This window comes from Mustelus asterias, chromosome 3, assembly GCF_964213995.1.
Source record: "Mustelus asterias chromosome 3, sMusAst1.hap1.1, whole genome shotgun sequence".
NCBI lineage: Eukaryota > Metazoa > Chordata > Chondrichthyes > Carcharhiniformes > Triakidae > Mustelus > Mustelus asterias.
The window spans coordinates 124,052,304-124,070,854 of record NC_135803.1 but is presented as its reverse complement, the minus strand read 5'-3'; the positions used below and the strand labels follow the sequence as shown (position 1 = coordinate 124,070,854).

Sequence of the window (18,551 nt, the reverse complement as noted above, 5' to 3'; positions counted from 1 at the left end):
GTGGAGAGAAAACAGAGTTAACGTTTCAAATCAAATAATACTCTACTTCTGAATGGCTAATTTGCCAAGTTAAGTCATAGAGGTTTACAGCATGGAACATAAGAACATAAGAACATAAGAAATAGGAGCAGGAGTAGGCCATCTGGCCCTTCGAGCCTGCCCCGCCATTCAACAAGATCATGGCTGATCTGAAGCGAATCAGTTCCACTTACCCCCCTGCTCCCCATATCCCCTAATTCCCTTATCGATCAGAAAACTATCTACCCGTGATTTAAACATATTCAATGAGGAAGCCTCCACCACTTCAATGGGCAGAGAATTCCAGAGATTCACTACCCTCTGAGAGAAAAAGTTCCCCCTCAACTCTGTTCTGAACCGGCCCCCCCTTATTTTGAGGCTGTGCCCTCTAGTTCTGGTTTCCCTTCTAAGTGGAAAGAATCTCTCCACCTCTACCCTATCCAGCCCCTTCATTATCTTATATGTCTCTATAAGATCACCCCTCATCCTTCTAAACTCCAACGAGTACAGACCCAATCTGTTTAATCTCTCCTCATAAGCTACACCCCTCATCTCCGGTATCAACCTGGTGAACCTTCTCTGCACTCCCTCCAAGGCCAATATATCCTTTCGCAAATAAGGGGACCAAAACTGCACACAGTACTCCAGTTGCGGCCTCACCAGTGCCTTGTACAGTTGCAGCAAGACCTCCCTGCTTTTATATTCTATCCCCCTCGCGATAAAGGCCAACATTCCATTTGCCTTCTTGATCACCTGCTGCACCTGCAGACTGAGTTTTTGTGATTCGTGCACAAGGACCCCCAGGTCCGTCTGCACAGTCGAACGATGTAATTTTTCTCCATTTAAATAATATTCCAATTTACTATTATTTCTTCCAAAGTGGATAACCTCACATTTGCTAACGTTATATTCCATCTGCCAGATCCTCGCCCACTCGCTCAGCCTATCCAAATCTCTCTGCAGACTTTCCGCGTCCTCCACGCAATTCGCTTTCCCACTCCCCTTCGTGTCATCAGCAAACTTGAATACCCTACATTCAGTCCCCTCCTCCAGATCATCTATGTAAATGGTAAACAATTGAGGCCCCAGCACCGATCCCTGTGGCACGCCACTGGTCACCAACTGTCAACCAGAAAAGCACCCATTTATCCCAACTCTCTGCTTCCTGTTAGATAGCCAATCCCCAATCCACGCCAACACCTTACCCCTAACTCCGTGTACCCCAATCTTCTGCAGCAACCTTTTGTGAGGCACCTTATCGAACGCCTTCTGGAAATCTAAAAACACCACATCCACCGGTTCCCCTCTGTCAACCGCACTAGTGACATCTTCATAAAAGTCCAGTAGATTCGTCAAACAGGCCCTTCGGCCCAACTTGTCCATGCCGCCCAGTTTTTACCACTAAGCTAGTCCCAATTGCGCTGGGAAAAACTATTTCTAAAGTACACACCTGTTGCTGACACCTTTTTTGCTTACAAGCTACTTGCTAAGTGACAATCACGGAAACATCAGGAAGGAATGTCAACTGCACCCCTCAGATTGCAACTGACAATAGAGGAGCCCATCCATCTTCAGTCTGAGGTGTTAGTGTCAGCATGCCAAAGCATTGAGGTCAATGTTGGTTGAATGATGGTTGCCATAAATTGTCCAGGACGTTGTTCCTGCACTGGTGCAACAGCACTCCATCGTTGCAGCCCTTGGTGGCATCCATCAGTGGCCATGTGAAGGAGGGCATCTCAATCTTACTCCAGCTGCCCCTTCTCCTCAAGGAAACAGCCAGTAGCCCCCAGGACACCCATGGGGAGGAGGATCTGCAAATGGACAGCTTGTGACCATCCTCCCAGGAGACTCGAGACTCTCCGGCTGATCCAAATCCCCTCTCCTGTGACCCCATCACCTTCAGCTCACAAGTCAAGGAGGGTGCACAAGCCTCACAACAGGACACTCAAAGCAGGCTGGGACCCTCCAAGTCTCGGCGATCCAGAGAATGCCCGCAAAAGTTATCGCAGACAACAGGCTGTAGCGGTCAGCAGGCTGCCTCCACCTCCACTGTGGATGTTGGGGAAGCACCAAGATGTAGAGGTAGGGTAAGGAAAGTTAAAAAGACTTTGGAGCACAATGGTGGCATGGGTGTTCACAACATTTAGGGGCGGCACGGTAGCACAGTGGTTAGCACTGCTGCTTCACAGCTCCAGGGCCCTGGTTTCGATTCCCGGCTTGGGTCACTGTCTGTGTGGAGTTTGCACATTCTCCTCGTGTCTGCATGGGTTTCCTCCGGGTGCTCCGGTTTCCTCCCATAGTCCAAAGATGTGCGGGTTAGGTTGATTGGCCATGCTAAAAATTGCCCGTTAGTGTCCTGAGATGCGTAGGTTAGAGGGATTAGTGGGTAAATATGTAGGGATATGGGGGTAGGGCCTGGGTGGGATTGTGGTCGGTGCAGACTCGATGGGCCGAATGGCCTCTTTCTGTACTGTAGGGTTTCTATGATTTCTATGAACATGTATATTTTGTTCACAAATGTGAATAGAATTGCACCCATTTCAAATCTCCTGTAAATGCTTCCATTTTATGATGAGCAGTGCTGCTGTCAATCAGGTGTGATACCACGGTCCCTACCCCCACTTACCACAGATGTCACTGTCATGAACTACTCATCTTTGTAGTGTGCCACTATATCACCAGAGTGTGTTTCTTTCCCAGATCTATCATGACACCTGTGATACCTTGACCTTAATGTTAAGCATGCTGTTGGAACGAACCTTGGGTTACATGCTCTGCACGGTGATGCCATGCTTATTCTTGGTTGTGTAAGATTGAGTAAGAGTTTTAACAACAAAGGGTTAAAGTCCAACAGGTTTATTTGGTAGCAAATGCCATTAGCTTTCGGAGCGTGCTGCCCCTTCTGTAGGAGCAGCGCTCCGAAAGCTAATGGCATTTGCTACCAAATAAACCTGTTGGACTTTAACCCTTTGTTGTTGAAACTCTTTCTGTGTTTACCCCAGTCCAACGCTGGCATCTCCACATCATGTGTAAGATTGAGGCAGACGTGTTCTCCTATCTTATCTGCATTCTTGAAAGTTGAAAGAGAGATGTGTTGTTGCATGGAGAATGGTCATATATTGTGGAACTCCATGTGCTCTCTGCTTCTCAGCAGATGTGTCATGCTATGATCCCATACTCAGAGCTTGTGTGCATTGCTGTCAGCCAACCACATTTTCAACTTTGCGAGTGTACATCTGCTAAGCTCACCAATAAGTGGCGGAACCTTGTCACCTCAAGGTGACGAAGCTCAGGAAAATTATTGTTCTGCTATTCAAAGGTCCAACTTTCAGCATCCCTCACCCTGTAATTCTGTCTATTAAGGGGACAAATCTCTTGTCACCAAGTAGAGATGCAGCGCTGTATGTTCCCTCACCTGATGCGAATTCCAAATGATGATTTCTGGCAGGAATTAGAGCCTTTGAGCATGATCTGCAAATGCATAGCATTTCTTGACACAATGTGGAGGAGAACAATGGGTTAAGAGTGAGATGTTCTGAAGCAAAAGTGTGCTCCCCATTAGCAATGATGCATGACCTTGAGGGTTTCATGGTGTTTGAGCATTTTGGACTTTGCAAGGGCCAGGACGAGGACTGGCCATGAGTGCGCAATGTCTGTGTTAAATGTCTGTTTTAATTTCTGACAAGCAAGTGTTTGACATTGTCATGCTCAGGTGGTCCACATCCATATTAAGGTGAGGCTTTGTTCCTGTGCTGGTAAGTACTCACTGCTGAAATTATGACCAATGTGAGGTCCGTATCAAGGTACTGCCCTTGTACCACCAGCCAACTAGACCGACTGCTATGATATTGCTTTGGTCAGGCACCTGGAAGTGCTGCTTTCAGTCCAAGTGTTGCAATCCTCATTCACAGCACTCTAATTCTGCACTCTTTGGAATAAACATGAGATTATTGTTTTGTCAGAAAATGAGATTATTTAACGGGGAGGCTGAGGCCTCTCTTCTGTGAACCATCCAGCATCAACTTACAACAGCCATCTGAAGCTTGAATAGTGACCCAGTTTCCCAGGACTTTGTTATTACTCTGGGGAATTTCCATGCTGCGAACAAGGAGATCGATTAGTGCCACTTTGCAGGATTAGTCTCGCATGAATGGGCATCATTTCTGCACTTCCTGATTCCCTGTATTGTCATTGAAAGGCTCCGAACATGTCTCAGCTGTGCCTCTCTCTTCATTTGGGAGTGAACAGTTCAGTTGGGTGCACCTTTAATTTCATCCCCCCACCCCTGCTCGTGCATGCATCCATCCTCCATTCTGCCTGCACGGCCTTCACCAGCAGAATTTTTCATTTTAATGTTGCATTGTGCCAATGCAACATTAACCTGATGCAACAAACAGTGCAAGCAATATGTGCAATAATTCAATTTGCATGCGGGATTTACCGCACATCTACTATAACTTTGGAAGATGTTCCATGGAAAGCCAGGAAGAACACCATGGATGATCCATCTTGGTCTCCTCTTGAGATCACCACATCACAACATTCAGCCAATTCTATTCACTCCCTATGTTATCAAGAAATGGCTGAGCACATTGGATACAGCAAAGGTTATAGGCCCCAGAACATCCCAGTTGTACTGCTGAAGACTTGTGCTCCAGAGCTAGTTAGGTCCTTAACCAAGCTGTTATAATATAGCTACAAAACTGGCATCTGGCAAATTGTTCACATTTTTCCTGTCCACAAAAAGCAGGACAGAATGCAATTTGGCCAATTGTGCCCCATCAGCATACTCTCAATAATCAAGAAAGTGGTGAAAACAGTTGTGACAATAGTATTTAAATTACACCTAAAGTACTCACTAATGACCTGCTGACTGACACTTAGTTTGGATCCCACCAGGACCACTCACTTCTAGACCTCATTGCAGCTTTGGTTCAAACAACAGACTGGCAGGCCATTTAAAAAAATATTCATTCACAGAATTGGGGCGGCACGGTAGCACAGTGGTTAGCACTGCTGCTTCACAGCTCCAGGGACCTGGGTTCGAATCCCGGCTCGGGTCGCTGTCTGTGTGGAGTTTGCACATTCTCCCTGTGTCTGCGTGGGTTTCCTCCGGGTGCTCTGGTTTCCTCCCACAGTCCAAAGATGTGCGGGCTAGGTTGATTGGCCATTCTAAATTGCCCCTTAGTGCCCCGGGATGCATTGGTTAGAGGGGTTCATGGGTAAATATGCAGGGATATGTGGGTAGGGCCTGGGTGGGATTGTGGTTGATGCAGACTCAATGGGCCGAATGGCCTCTTTCTGCACTGTAGGATTCTATGATGATGTTCTATGATGATCTATGACTGACTAGGCCAATTTATCAGGTAGCTATGTTGCTACGAAATTTACTCAGCAACGTGACAGCAGCAGTTGCCAACCTGCCATGGCACTCAACTATTTTCCCTATGTGCCTTGCCTTCAGGACCTATCCCTTGAGGCTGGGAGTATTCTGCTCGATATTTCAAGCTTGTGACCTTTCATCAGAATTGGGAAAAGTAAGAAATGTACTTGGTTTTGAGCAAGTAAAAGGGAGGGGGTTGGGAAGAAGAACAAAAGGGAAGTACTTTGGTTGAGTGGAGTACGGGGGATTAAAACCTATTACATTTCCAACTTTTCTGGGTTCTGATGAAAGCTAATTGATTGGTAATGTTAATGGTTTCCCTCTTTGCAGGGGCTGCCAGACCTGCTGTGTCGTTCTAGCATTTTCTGTTTTTATTCCAGCATCAGCAGTATTTCGCTTTTCGTGTTGTGTTTAATCACTTTGCACTGAAGTGAAGCATATTATATGTTAATTTTCTGTCAAAGTATTAGAGACAATTCTGAACACACTTAATTCTTTAGCAATTCATAATTCCCAGGGATAAATAAAGAAGCAGAGCATGTTGTATCTCCTGCTTTTTAACAACAGCATCTGAAGCTACTATTTTGTTTTATTTTGCCATTTGCCATTTTCCCTTCAGCACACAGGTGCCCATCTTTAACTAATCCAACAGGTTTACGTTGACTGTGAGTCAGAATCCCTGGGCGCCAACACAGCAAAGGAACAATCCTGAAGCAGTTTAGGATACCACTAACTCTGATACAGCAGAAATGATTTATGGCGTTTTTATTGTGGGAAAAACAATATCTCACAGCCCTACTGTAATGCAATTTACGTGCGTCAAAAAGGCTGTGTTATAAGATGTGCCACTGTATTATCGAAAAGGATCTATAGGTTGTGGTATAACTTTGAGACTATTGGAAATAAACTCTTGCATTTATATAGTGATCCCTCTTTTAGCGCTCCTAATGTGTGCCTAAAAATCAGCACGTTAAACAAACAAAATGTGCAAAATGGAAATTACTTTCCCATAAGAAAGCATGTACATTCCTGACCTGTAATTTTTACATTAAAAACCTATTGATTGCCTGGAATATAGCTGACCTAAAAGTGCTCTTTCTACTTATTCTTTCTACTTACCTCCTGCTTGTCACTTCTGACCACCAGCTCGCCAGCCCTCTCACTCGCCATATCCCCCTCCCTCACTCCTGCTCATTGCTTCCCTGTCCTGCCTCCCTTGTCTCCTTCCACTCATCAACCATTTCACCCCTTGTTCTCTCATAGGGGAGGCGATGGCGTAGTGGTATTGTCACTGGACTAGTGATCCAGAGGCCCGGGGAATTCTCTGGTGGCCTGGGTTTGAATCCTACCACAGCAAATGGTGTAATTTGAACTCAATAAAAATGTGGAATTAAAAGCCTAATGGTGACCATGAAATCATTGTCGATTCCATCTGGTTCACTAATGTCCTTTAGGGAAGGAAATCCTACGTGACTCCAGATCAACAACAATGTGGTTGATTCTGGCCGAGCAAGCCACTCAGTCCAACTGAATTGGGGATGGGCAATAAATGCTGGCCCAGCCACTGATGCCCACATCCCATGAATGAATACAAAAATACTCAACATGTCCCTCTGCTGACCCTTTCACTTCTTGTTGCCCCTCTCTTGAACCCTTGTTCACAGCTGAGGAGAGGCAGGTAGAAAACAAATGCATTTTCAAAAACAAATATTTTAACAAAACTCTTTTCTATCTATAGGTGTCATAGAATCTCTACAGTGCACAAGGAGGCCATTTGGCCCATCGAGCCTGCACTGACAACAATCCCACTCAGGCCCTATCCCTGTAACCCCACATATTCACCCTGCTAATCCCCTGACACTGAGGGACAATTTAGCATGACCCAATCCACCTGACCTGCACAGCTTTGGAGTGTGGGAGGAAACCAGAGCACCCGGAGAAAACCCAGGCAGAGACGGGGAGAATGTGCAAACTCCCTTGATAGTCAACCGAGGCAGGACCCGGATACCTGGCGCTGTGAGGCAGCAATGCTAACCACTGTGCCACCGTGCTATGCATTTATTATCAATAAAACAATATTTTATTCAGATCCCCCTTTCCCCAAGGTCCTCGTCTTATGGCATTCTCTCTCCATGACATTTTCTTTCTATGGTCCTCTCTTCCCAGTGCCCCCTCTCCCTTTTTTCCTCATTGTCATTTTCCCCATTGCACTTTTGCTGCATTGTCCTCTCTCCCCAAGGCTTTCTTTCCACTTGGCCCTCTCCCCATGGCCCCCTCCTCGATTTGCTCAGCTTTGCTCTACTGCCCACTCTGTCATCGCTGCTATTCCATCATCCACTGCCCGCTGTGCTGTCTGCTCCACTATCCACCACCCACTTTGCCACTGGCCTCTGCTTTGCTGCTGGCCTTTGCTTCATTGCTGGGCCATCGGAAGGAACTACAAAAGATCATGAATGTAGCCCAATTTATCACGCAAACCAGTCTCCCATCCATTGATTTTGTCTTTACTTCCTGCTGCCTCGGCAAAGCAGCCAGCATAATTAAGGACACCACGCACCCCGGACATTCTCTCTTCCACCTTCTTCCGTCGGGAAAAAGATACAAAAGTCTGAGGTCACGTACCAGTCGACTCAAGAACAGCTTCTTCCCTGCTGCTGTCAGGGAATGGACTTACCTTGCATTAAGTTGACCTTTCTCTACACCCTAGCTATTCTGCACTCTCTCGTTTCCTTCTCTATGAACAGTATGCTTTGTCTGTATAGCGCACAAGAAACAATACTTTTCACTATGTTAATACATGTGACAATAATAAATCGAATCAAAACCTTTGGTCCCTTTATTTATTAATATTGTCACAAGTAGGCTTACATTAACATTGCAACGAAGTTATTGTGAAAATCCCCTAGTCACCACGCTCTGGCGTCTGTTTGGGTACACTGAGGGAGAATTTAGCATGCCCAATGTACCTAACCAGTACGTCTTCTGGACATTGGGAGGAAACCAGAGCACCCAGAGGAAACCCACGCAGACACGGGGAGAACATGCAGACTCGCACAGACAGTCATCCAAGCTGGGAATTGAACCTGGGTCCCTGGCACTGTGAGGCCACAGTACGAATCACTGTGCCATCCCTGCGTCATTGCTGAGCCTTCACTCCATTGCTGCCTTCACTCCATCATTGGACTTTAGCTGTCTTCTCTCTCAACTGCTCTAGCCTCTGCTTCAGAATTCTCATGCTCACTTTGGAGCTTTTTTCGGCTCGTCCAATCAGAGGCCAACTTCTTAATGCTTTGGCTGGTCATGGGCTAACTGGTGCGCCTATCAGGAGACCATGCAGGGTAAAAACTTCCTCCAATTTGACAAGCTGCAAGCACAGTTTTTTATCAAATTGTGTTCAGTGGAACCCAGTTTGGGAAACACTGGATTACATTATTGCCTTACAATACCTCCTGTCTGCATCCGTTAATTATTGTATTTGCTTTGTGATTTTAGTTTGTTCATAGAGTCTTAACAGAGTTTAATTTCATTTATGTCTGAGTTCTTTCTCAAGTTATCCTTCATCCTCATGATAAGTGGAAAATCAAATTTTGAGATGTTTTTATATCTAAATATAAAGCATATTTGCATAATATATATACAAAAAATGTATATTTTTGTCTATAAAAATATAGAAAGATTTTCCTATGTATAAAACATAAAGAAAATGTGGCATCTGGATGTTGGCTCAATGAGATTTTGGACAGATGGAAAGTCATGTGTCAAAATGTATTTGCAATCCCCCTTAGCTCCAGCTGCCTGTGCATACAGTTCGAAACCTTCTGTTTTGTGTATTTGACATAGTTACTGTTTGAAAAGAATGTTCAAGATAATATGCACCAGATGTTATGTCTTTACAGATAACTTCTGTCGCGTTAGTCTCTGAGGATTGTTGAGATGCTCGAGTAGGTGCTTTATCATTGATTGGTATCATGTACTTTCTATGCACATTTGTTTTTCGTTGATGCCACTGGTAGTTTGTTCCATCATCTCTGCAGCTTTCACACATCACTCTGATGATCCCCTGAAGCATTTGTCACATTTGGCCAACTTTTTAACCTCCCCACATTTGCACATGCAATTGTTCAAATGCCTTGTACAATGTTATCAAAATGAGCACTCAGTTGCAATTTGGATCTTTATATTACTGAACCAATACAAATGCTATAGTTCACAAAATGTTAAGGATTATTGCCCATTTTGTTCATCTGTAAGAGTGGAATGAGCAAGGTTTCGAGAGGGAAGAATTGACTCATGTTCTTGTCGCTGATCATTGTACAGATTCCTGTTGGAGGGTTGTTACAAGCAGGATTGGGCATGGGGTGGTGGTGGGTGGGGGGGGGGGGGGGGGGGGGGAGAGATTCTCTGCCTCCACAAAAGCAGTGCAGCAGGATGGGAGAATCGCCCCCAATGTGTGTCCATCATCTGGATTCCAATGTCCTGTCAAATTTCTCAGCCATTAGGAATTGAAAGGAAGTATTTTAAGGCCTTTGTCTTAGCAGATGATCCATCTCCTTTTGACCGGCCTGCGTTATTAGTTGCAGATGGCCTTTCTACAGCTCTTTTGAAGTTAGATTGTACAGTCCACATGGGGTCGTTAGTGGCTTCTCAGAGATAACAAGGTGTGAGTTTCCCTCAATCTGCAATGTGCCTTCTTTTCTTCAGGCGTCACATTCAGACACCGTTTCAGCCATTTTCAGCTCTTGGTCCAGTTTTGAAAATTTTAGAAATAGTGATGAGCATATCTACATGTACAGTGTGAGGTATTAGCCCTTCACAGTGTGTGTATTTGTATGTGTTTTTGCATTTGTGTAGGATTCAAATCAATTTTGATGCCTTCAGTGACTGGATAACCTGCTGCCGTATGCTGACTCAATGCAGTCATCACATCATGAGAGATACCTATGTACAGAATGCAAATAATGATTTAACGAAACTATTCTTTTAGTAAATCAGTATTAACAATCTGTGATGGAACTGCAACTAGGAACTTGTGCAATTTGAACAATACATAATTTATTTCCTTAATTTGAATGACTTTGAACCTAATGTTCATACACAACAAGAATTTAATTATTAAAAAGTAATAAAAGTTGCATACTTGGCTGTAGATGAAATCGCTATCCGAACTAGTCTTGAAGTATGATATTAAACCTCTTCTAGGAATTGCTACATCTACTTTATGCAGCACAGGGTCACTGTATATAAATAAAAGATGCAATAAAATTACTATTTCAACAGATTAAAACAAGATAATAGCTTTTTTTATTTTTAGAAATAAATTCTCACTCTTATTTCATGTCTTTATTATATTTTGAGATGAAAAACTGCTTTGTAAGCTGAAAACACAATACAAATTGATGAATGGTTGATGCTGTTTACCTCCTGAGCTGAAGTATATGTAATTAGTTATGTGAGGTCAGCAGTGGGAATTAGCATGCAGGACGATTGATTTTTTAAAAGTATTGAAGACTGGTTATATAAATATTTCACTCTTTCAGTTGGCTGTGGAATAGACTTTTAATTATTTTAGGTATTGGTTGTTTTAATATCCCAGTCCATCCATATATGTATGTCTGTACTCAAATTGAATTTAAAATTTCCTGGTTAAGTGGATAACATTTAGCTTTCTGGAAAATGGGAATTCAGTTTGAGTTTGAATACATTTAATCTTTGAGAAATAATTGTCTTTTACCTGTATCAGTGCAACCCTGGATTTGAAACCTTTGCAGCAAATCCTATTTCGCTTCTTTGTTCCCATTGCTCCAACTGCAAATTAAGGTCAGTTCTACCAATCACTTCTAGTTGAACCAAACTGGACTCCTTGTGGCAATTTTTAGTTATGATGAGCACTACTCTGTAACAGAAAAACAGCCCACCTTAATAGAGAGGGAATAATATTTTTGGATAATGAAACGCCATTACTGACTCAGTCACTTTGTGAAATGTCCCTTACATGGCCCACTTCACTTTTTAAACTGTTGGAGGGAGCAGGTGAGCAAATAAGAGTGAACGTGGTGGAAGTCAGGAAGAAAATTCCATTTTATTTGTGCTTCGGATTTGTCTTTGCAAATAAGGCAAAGATTTGAGGGCTGGTTTTAACTTTTGGGGTGCAAACAGGCCACTTCTCATGCCTGAAATGAAAAGGCCAGCTATTTCAAAGCCAGGCCTCACTTATATAGATTCCGCAAGCTGGTTGCCCTCAATTTGTAAAAAGATGCAGCACCTGTGTTGTTGCAATTTGGCTACCTTGGTATCGGTGAAGAAATATGATCATAGAGGTGAGCCCTCTAAAGAGCAATTCCTACCCATTGGGGGCGATTCTCTGGCCTCGCTGCACCTGGCACAGATCACGCCGATTCCGGAGAAGAGCATGTGGGCCTAAAACTCAATTTTGTGCTCAGCGCCAAACAGTTTGCAATTCTCCTGGCCCCTTTCTAATGGCGCGAACCGAATTGCGCTCAGAAAGGGTGCAAGGCCAATTAGTATAGTTAAAGTAGCATTTAAATACATATAGTCTATTTGAATCTCAGCGCACGTAATTCTTCAGCCTTCGGACGCAGCGAGAACCACTACTGATCTCCACCAGCATGAGACCTGGCGCGATGGCCAAGCTGGGAGGCTTAGAGGCCATTTAAGCCACTGGGGTGTTGGGTACATGACCAGGCGGTGCCCACTGGGCACCTTGGCAGTGGCAGTTAGGCACCACTAGTGTGCCGGGGTGTGCCAAAGGGGTGGGCCTGTGTGGGAGCTATAATAGGGGGGCTATGCAAGTGGGCAATGATGGGGGAGCTACACAGGGGTGGGTCATGCAGGGCTGGATCATACCAAGGGCCTTGATTTGGGGGCATGTTGGAAGGGTCACGGTGCCCCAATGCTGACGACCCGTGTCGGGAGGGCTGGGGGAACATGCCACCAATGAGGGCGGGGGGAGGTCCCAATATCCATGGGAAAGGTTCGCCCTTGTTTTCTCACCATTATGACACTTAGAAATATTTTGGGAGAATTCAGCCTCCCATTGGCTCTATAACCCTAGGATAACTATTAGAAGTTTAAAATGACCTTTTTGAGACACTTCTGTTGTACCAACAGTAAAACTAGTGTTAGTGCATGGAACCTTAGCCATCTAGATCTGTCTTAAAATGAAAGTGTACAATTCCAATTTGCATATCAAAAGGACTTACTACCTTGGAATTTGTATATGGCATCGGGCTGGAATGTTGGTGATATTAGAGTGGTATGTCTATGGATCTCATTTGATTTGGTCAAGTTAAAATGGGCCGCATTGTTTTTTTTATCATTGATTTAAATAGCATTTAGGTAACTTAAATAGGAAATGGTCACAGCCTGTTTTATAAAAAACAGTTTGGGTTTACCAACAATTCAAGTTTTGTGTGGACTATTCATCAGGGACATAGAGATTAAGCTTGGAAGTTAAAATCACCCCAGCTTCATGATGCCAAAGTCAGAGGTGTTTGGCACTCAGCTTGCACCCTTCCATCCAATTCCTCCATGCTAAAATCAGGCCTTTAATAAAACTGAAATTTTCCATCTCGGTTGAAATAACCATGCCCTGAATTATCCGATTGGAAAAAATTTGACTTTGGAGTTGTTCCCATTTTTTTTCATAGATTTTCATCCAGCACTCATCAAGACATTCACAGGAATACAATGCAAGGGAAATCAACAACCACTCACAACAGGCAAGATACAGACCATACCCAACCAGCCCTTGCTTGCAAAACTCAAAGCACAGTGTCCAACATTAAATGCGATTACAAAATTGGATAGGACAACATTTGCTAAATAATCCTCAGTTGCTAAGAATTATACTGACAACCAATTCAAGATTGTTAGTTGGGCTCACAGTATGGTGCATTTGCATGATCTGTAAGCCACACAAGGTCTTGTTCTTTGCAAGCAGAAAGAACATGTACACACATTGCACCTGTCACTGGTTCATTCCTCAGGACAATGCCTTGACCAGTAAAACTTAAACTGCTGGTTTAAATTTCAAACAATACTTGGCAGTTGACTCTCAGTCAACATCAATTGATGCATCCTTCATAGCAACGCCTCTGCAAAACAGAATCCACCTGTCAAGCAATCAGCACTGTTTTCACACAGTATAAATTTGTTGATTTCCCCTGCATTGTATTCTTGCAAATGTCCTGATGCAAGTTAAAAAAAACTTTGATAAAAAAATATCCTTTTTTCAGACATGCTCAAGTTGAGTATGCCATCCTTTTCTTCTCATACATCTGTCTTTGATTGGGACTTCAAAGCCTTTATACCATGTTGTGGGAAACACTGTGATTTCAGTTAAGGGTACTCTACAAGCAGTTGGAAAATTCTATCGTATACAACTGTGTGAGGAACCACAGTCTCGTTAAAACTGAAGAATGCTCCACTGAGGGTGTAGCTTCCTGACTTACTCACAGGGAACCCTTAATATCAGTGAAATGACGTGAGTGGGTTTGAAATAATTCAAACAGAACAAAAATCCATTGAAACACATGGAATGAAATGTGTTTGGCTCACCTCTAACAACTGAAATTTGACATTCTGTGGTTGTAGTTGGGTTTTGGGGCATTGGAGGTCAAAAGGTTGAGGTGGGAGGGGTTGGATCAGTGCGGTGAGGTCCGATTGGTTGTGGGATGTGGAGGGGGGTGGGTGGCGGTGGGTCAGGTCCAGTCTGTGGGTTGGGATGGATCAGTGGGGTGTTGGGGATGTGAGGGGAGTTTCTCTGAGGGTCAGGTATGGGGTGAGTCCCGTGGGGTTATCGGTCTGGGGACTAACAATAGTTACCCGGAAGTTAGAAGAGGTTCTAATTCTTCTAATTTTTCCTGAGTAATTTTAATCGTAACCGTGGCAAAGCCATCCAAAGTTAATGATTTAAACCACATTTTCAGATGGTTCCCAGCATAGCACAATTACCCAGGGGAAGTTTGTACTTTTGGATAATTACCATGCAAACCCTTTACCTATGTATTTCAGAGAGGGATTCCCCAGTGCATCTTTGGGGTACCCCCGAAGTCCGGCACAGGGGGGTTCGGAAGGTACAGCCTATTTTGTCTTAGGTGGTCTCCTTATTCCATCTATTTTGAAGATCTTACTGACTTTCATACATTGCGAAAACCAAGAATATAGTAACAGAGCCTGCCTGTAGGCCAGTGCTAATGTTGTTGCAGAGCTGGCCATAGAACCATAGAAAATTACAGCTCCGAAACAGGCCTTTTGGCCCTTCTTGTCTGTGCCGAACCATTTTATGCCTAGTCCCACTGACCTGCACTTGGACCATATCCCTCCACACCCCTCTCATCCATGAACCCGTCCAAGTTTTTCTTAAATGTTAAAAGTGACCCCGCATTTACCACTTTATCCAGCAGCTCATTCCACACTCCCACCACTCTCTGCGTGAAGAAGCCCCCCCTAATATTCCCTTTAAACTTTTCTCCTTTCACCCTTAACCCATGCCCTCTGGTTTTTTTCTCCCCTAGCCTCAGCGGAAAAAGCCTGCTTGCATTCACTCTATCTATACCCATCAAAATCTTATACACCTCTATCAAATCTCCCCTCAATCTTCTACGCTCCAGGGAATAAAGTCCCAACCTATTCAATCTCTCTCTGTAACTCAGCTTCTCAAGTCCCGGCAACATCCTTGTGAACCTTCTCTGCACTCTTTCAATCTTATTTACATCCTTCCTGTAACTAGGTGACCAAAACTGTACACAATACTCCAAATTCGGCCTCACCAATGCCTTATATAACCTTACCATAACACTCCAACTTTTATACTCGATACTCCGATTTATAAAGGCCAATGTACCAAAGGCACTCTTTACGACCCTATCCACCTGTGACGTCACTTTTAGGGAACTCTGTACCTGTATTCCCAGATCCCTCTGTTCAACTGCACTCTTCAGAGTCCTACCATTTACCCTGTACGTTCTTCTTTGGTTTGTCCTTCCAAAGTGCAATATCTCACACTTGTCTGCGTTAAATTCCATTTGCCATTTTTCAGCCCATTTTTCTAGTTGGTCCAAATCCCTCTGCAAGCTTTGAAAACCTTCCTCACTGTCCACTACACCTCCAATCTTTGTATCATCAGCAAACTTGCTGATCCAATTGACCACATTATCATCCAGATCATTGATATAGATGACAAACAACAATGGACCCAACACCGATTCCTGCGGCACACCACTAGTCACAGGCCTCCACTCAGAGAAGCAATCCTCCACAACCACTCTCTGGCTTCTTCCATTGAGCCAGTGTCTTATCCAATTTACTACCTCCCCATGTATACCCAGCGACTGAACCTTCCTAACTAACCTCCCATGAGGGACCTTGTCAAAGGCCTTGCTGAAATCCAGGTAGACAACATCCACCGCCTTCCCTTCATCCACTTTCCTGGTAACCTCCTCGAAAAACTCTAATAGATTGGTCAAACATGACCTACCACGCACAAAGCCAGGTTGACTCTCCCTAATAAGTCCCTGTCTATCCAAATATTTGTAGATCCTATCCCTTATCACACCTTCCAATAACTTGCCCACCACCGACGTCAAACTTACTGGCCTATAATTTCCCGGATTTCTTTTGGAACCTTTTTTAAACAACGGAACAACATGAGCCACCCTCCAATCATCCGGCACCTCCCCCGTGAATACTGACATTTTAAATATGTCTGCCAGGGCCCCTGCAAGTTCAACACTAGCTTCCCTCAAGGTCTGTGGGAATACCCTGTCCGGTCCTGGGGATTTATCCACTCTGATTTGCCTCAAGACAGCGAGCACCTCCTCCCCTTTAATCTGTAAAGGTTCATGGCCTCCCTACCAGTTTGCCCTATTTCCGTAGACTCTATGCCCGTTTCCTCAGTAAATACAGATGCAAAAAAACCATTTAGTATCTCCCCCATCTCTTTTGGTTCCATACACAGTCTACCACTCTGGTCTTCAAGAGGACCAATTTTATCCCTCACTATCCTTTTGCTCCTAACACACCTATAGAAGCTCTTTGGATTTTCCTTCACTCTGTCTGCCAAAGCAACCTCATGTCTTCTTTTAGCCCTCCTGATTTCCCTCTTAAGTGGCCATGAGCATGAGAGCTGATTTGCACTGGTTTCCAGAGACAAATAAATCAGATTTTGCAGACCTCAGTGACCACAGATCCAGGAAATTCTACTCTAGGTGTGTGGTGTATGATCTGTCAGTTGTAAATTAGAGCACATTAGAGATTGAATAATGGTTACTTACAAACCATATAAATAAAGCTTCACTATAAAATGTCATTCACAGCAGTAGTATAATAACATAGCTATCCAATTACTCTTTTCCCTTTTTTTTCCTTCAGACTTTAGCTTTGAACTTCATAGAATCATAGAATCCCTACAGTGCAGAAGGAAGCCATTCGGCCCTTCGAGCCTGCACCGACAACAATCCCACCCAGGTCCTATCATCGTAACTCCACTGATTTACTCCGACACTTATGGTCAATTTAGCATGACTAATCAACCTAACCTGCACATCTTTGGAGTGTGGGAGGAAACCGGAGCATCCAGAGGAAACCCATGCAGATACGGGGAGAATGTGCAAACTCCGCACAGTCGCCCAAGGCCAGAATTGAACCCGGGCCTCTGGCAGCAGTGCTAACCGCTAACTTGTCTAGGTGTATTGATGTAAAATTGCAGCAATGGCATCCTCAAAATAAAAATGACAATGTAAATTAAACTTCCTTTGCAAAACAAAAATATAATGCAAATCTGTCCCTTAATTATTATCTTATCTGCTTTTCGTATGTTACAGTATGATAATTTATGATGCTCTCTTCATTCATATTTACTCTCTCCTACAGAAAAAGAAACTTTTCTGGACCCTTTTGTCCTGGGAAATTTACTACCTGCCTCACTTGGGAGCTATTACAGATACTCTGGGTCCCTCACAACACCACCGTGCAGTGAAATTGTGGAATGGATAGTCTTCAGTCGACCTATCTCCATCTCCCTTGAGCAGGTATGCATTCAGTGGCAATATGGGAATGCATGAACCTGCCCTTTACTCTGGGCTACAGATTTCTAAAGCAACATTCATTTTAATTAAAGAAAGTGTTGCCTTTTCACAAACACCAATGGCGTTTTTGGAACCGATCTCACCATTGAATAGCTGTTGTCATGCAAACAGAGATGTGTGAATGAACAAATTTACAGTGATAAAAAGGTTGATGCATGTCGGCGCTTTTACATTTAGCACTTAAGCTTATCTGAAGCTTTGGTTTTGTCCTTGAGAAGGTCAGTTAGCTGATTTCATCATATTTTAGCATACAATAAACCAAACTGCTTTCTTAGATATAAATCTTGTACAGCTTTTGCCAGATGTTATCATGTTCATTTGCAATACAATGATTGTGGGCATTTAGAATTGTCAACAGTGTTCAACATCTTTAACAAAACATTTTGTACTGAGAGGTATTGTGATAGAAGGTGGCAGCAGACACATGTTCTTTGACACAGGATGTATTTATTGTCATGATTTTTTTGCCATTGCTTTGGAGCATTATTGTGATATGCAAGAATATATTGCCAACTCTAAATAGCCTGCACAATGTGGTGTTCACGACATCTAGATGCCTGGGATGTGAAGAAAGGGCCGATTTTATATTAACTAATTAGCACTGTCATGTTGAGTCATGCAGATATTTTCAAAGTAAGATTCAGCAATCAGCTCTGCCACAAGGATAAATTATTATTGATGATTGAAAAGAAATAGCTCTAAAATCACTGCTCTTAAAAGTTAACTATTTTTTGTCATTACCAGTAACTAGATTCCAAATATATGTTTGCTTAATTTCCTTATAAAATGGTTTTAAAAATTGATAATTTTTGTTCCTTTTGAGGAAGGGAATAATTTTTGTGCCAATCAGAATCATAGAAAATTTATGACACAGAAGGAGGCCATTTGACCCACTTGGCAGGGTTTTATGGCCTCGCTCATCCTGAAACCTTAAAATCCCGACCGAGGTCAATGGACCTTTCCATGTTCCGCCCCTCACCTGCTCCGATTCCCGTGGTACGCGGGGCAGTAAAATTCTGGTCATTATATCCACACGAGAAGAG

At 43.5% G+C, this 18,551-nt stretch overlaps 1 protein-coding gene across 1 annotated transcript in view; it reads left to right on the top strand.

Annotated features, from left to right (window-relative positions):
- LOC144491556 (receptor-type tyrosine-protein phosphatase gamma-like) overlaps nucleotides 1-18,551 on the top strand; it is a 711,057-nt gene that overhangs the window by 476,196 nt on the left and 216,310 nt on the right. The window contains exon 7 of the mRNA XM_078209530.1: nucleotides 17,294-17,451. Coding sequence (XP_078065656.1) covers nucleotides 17,294-17,451 — 158 coding nt within the window. The remainder of the gene's footprint in view (nucleotides 1-17,293; nucleotides 17,452-18,551) is intronic.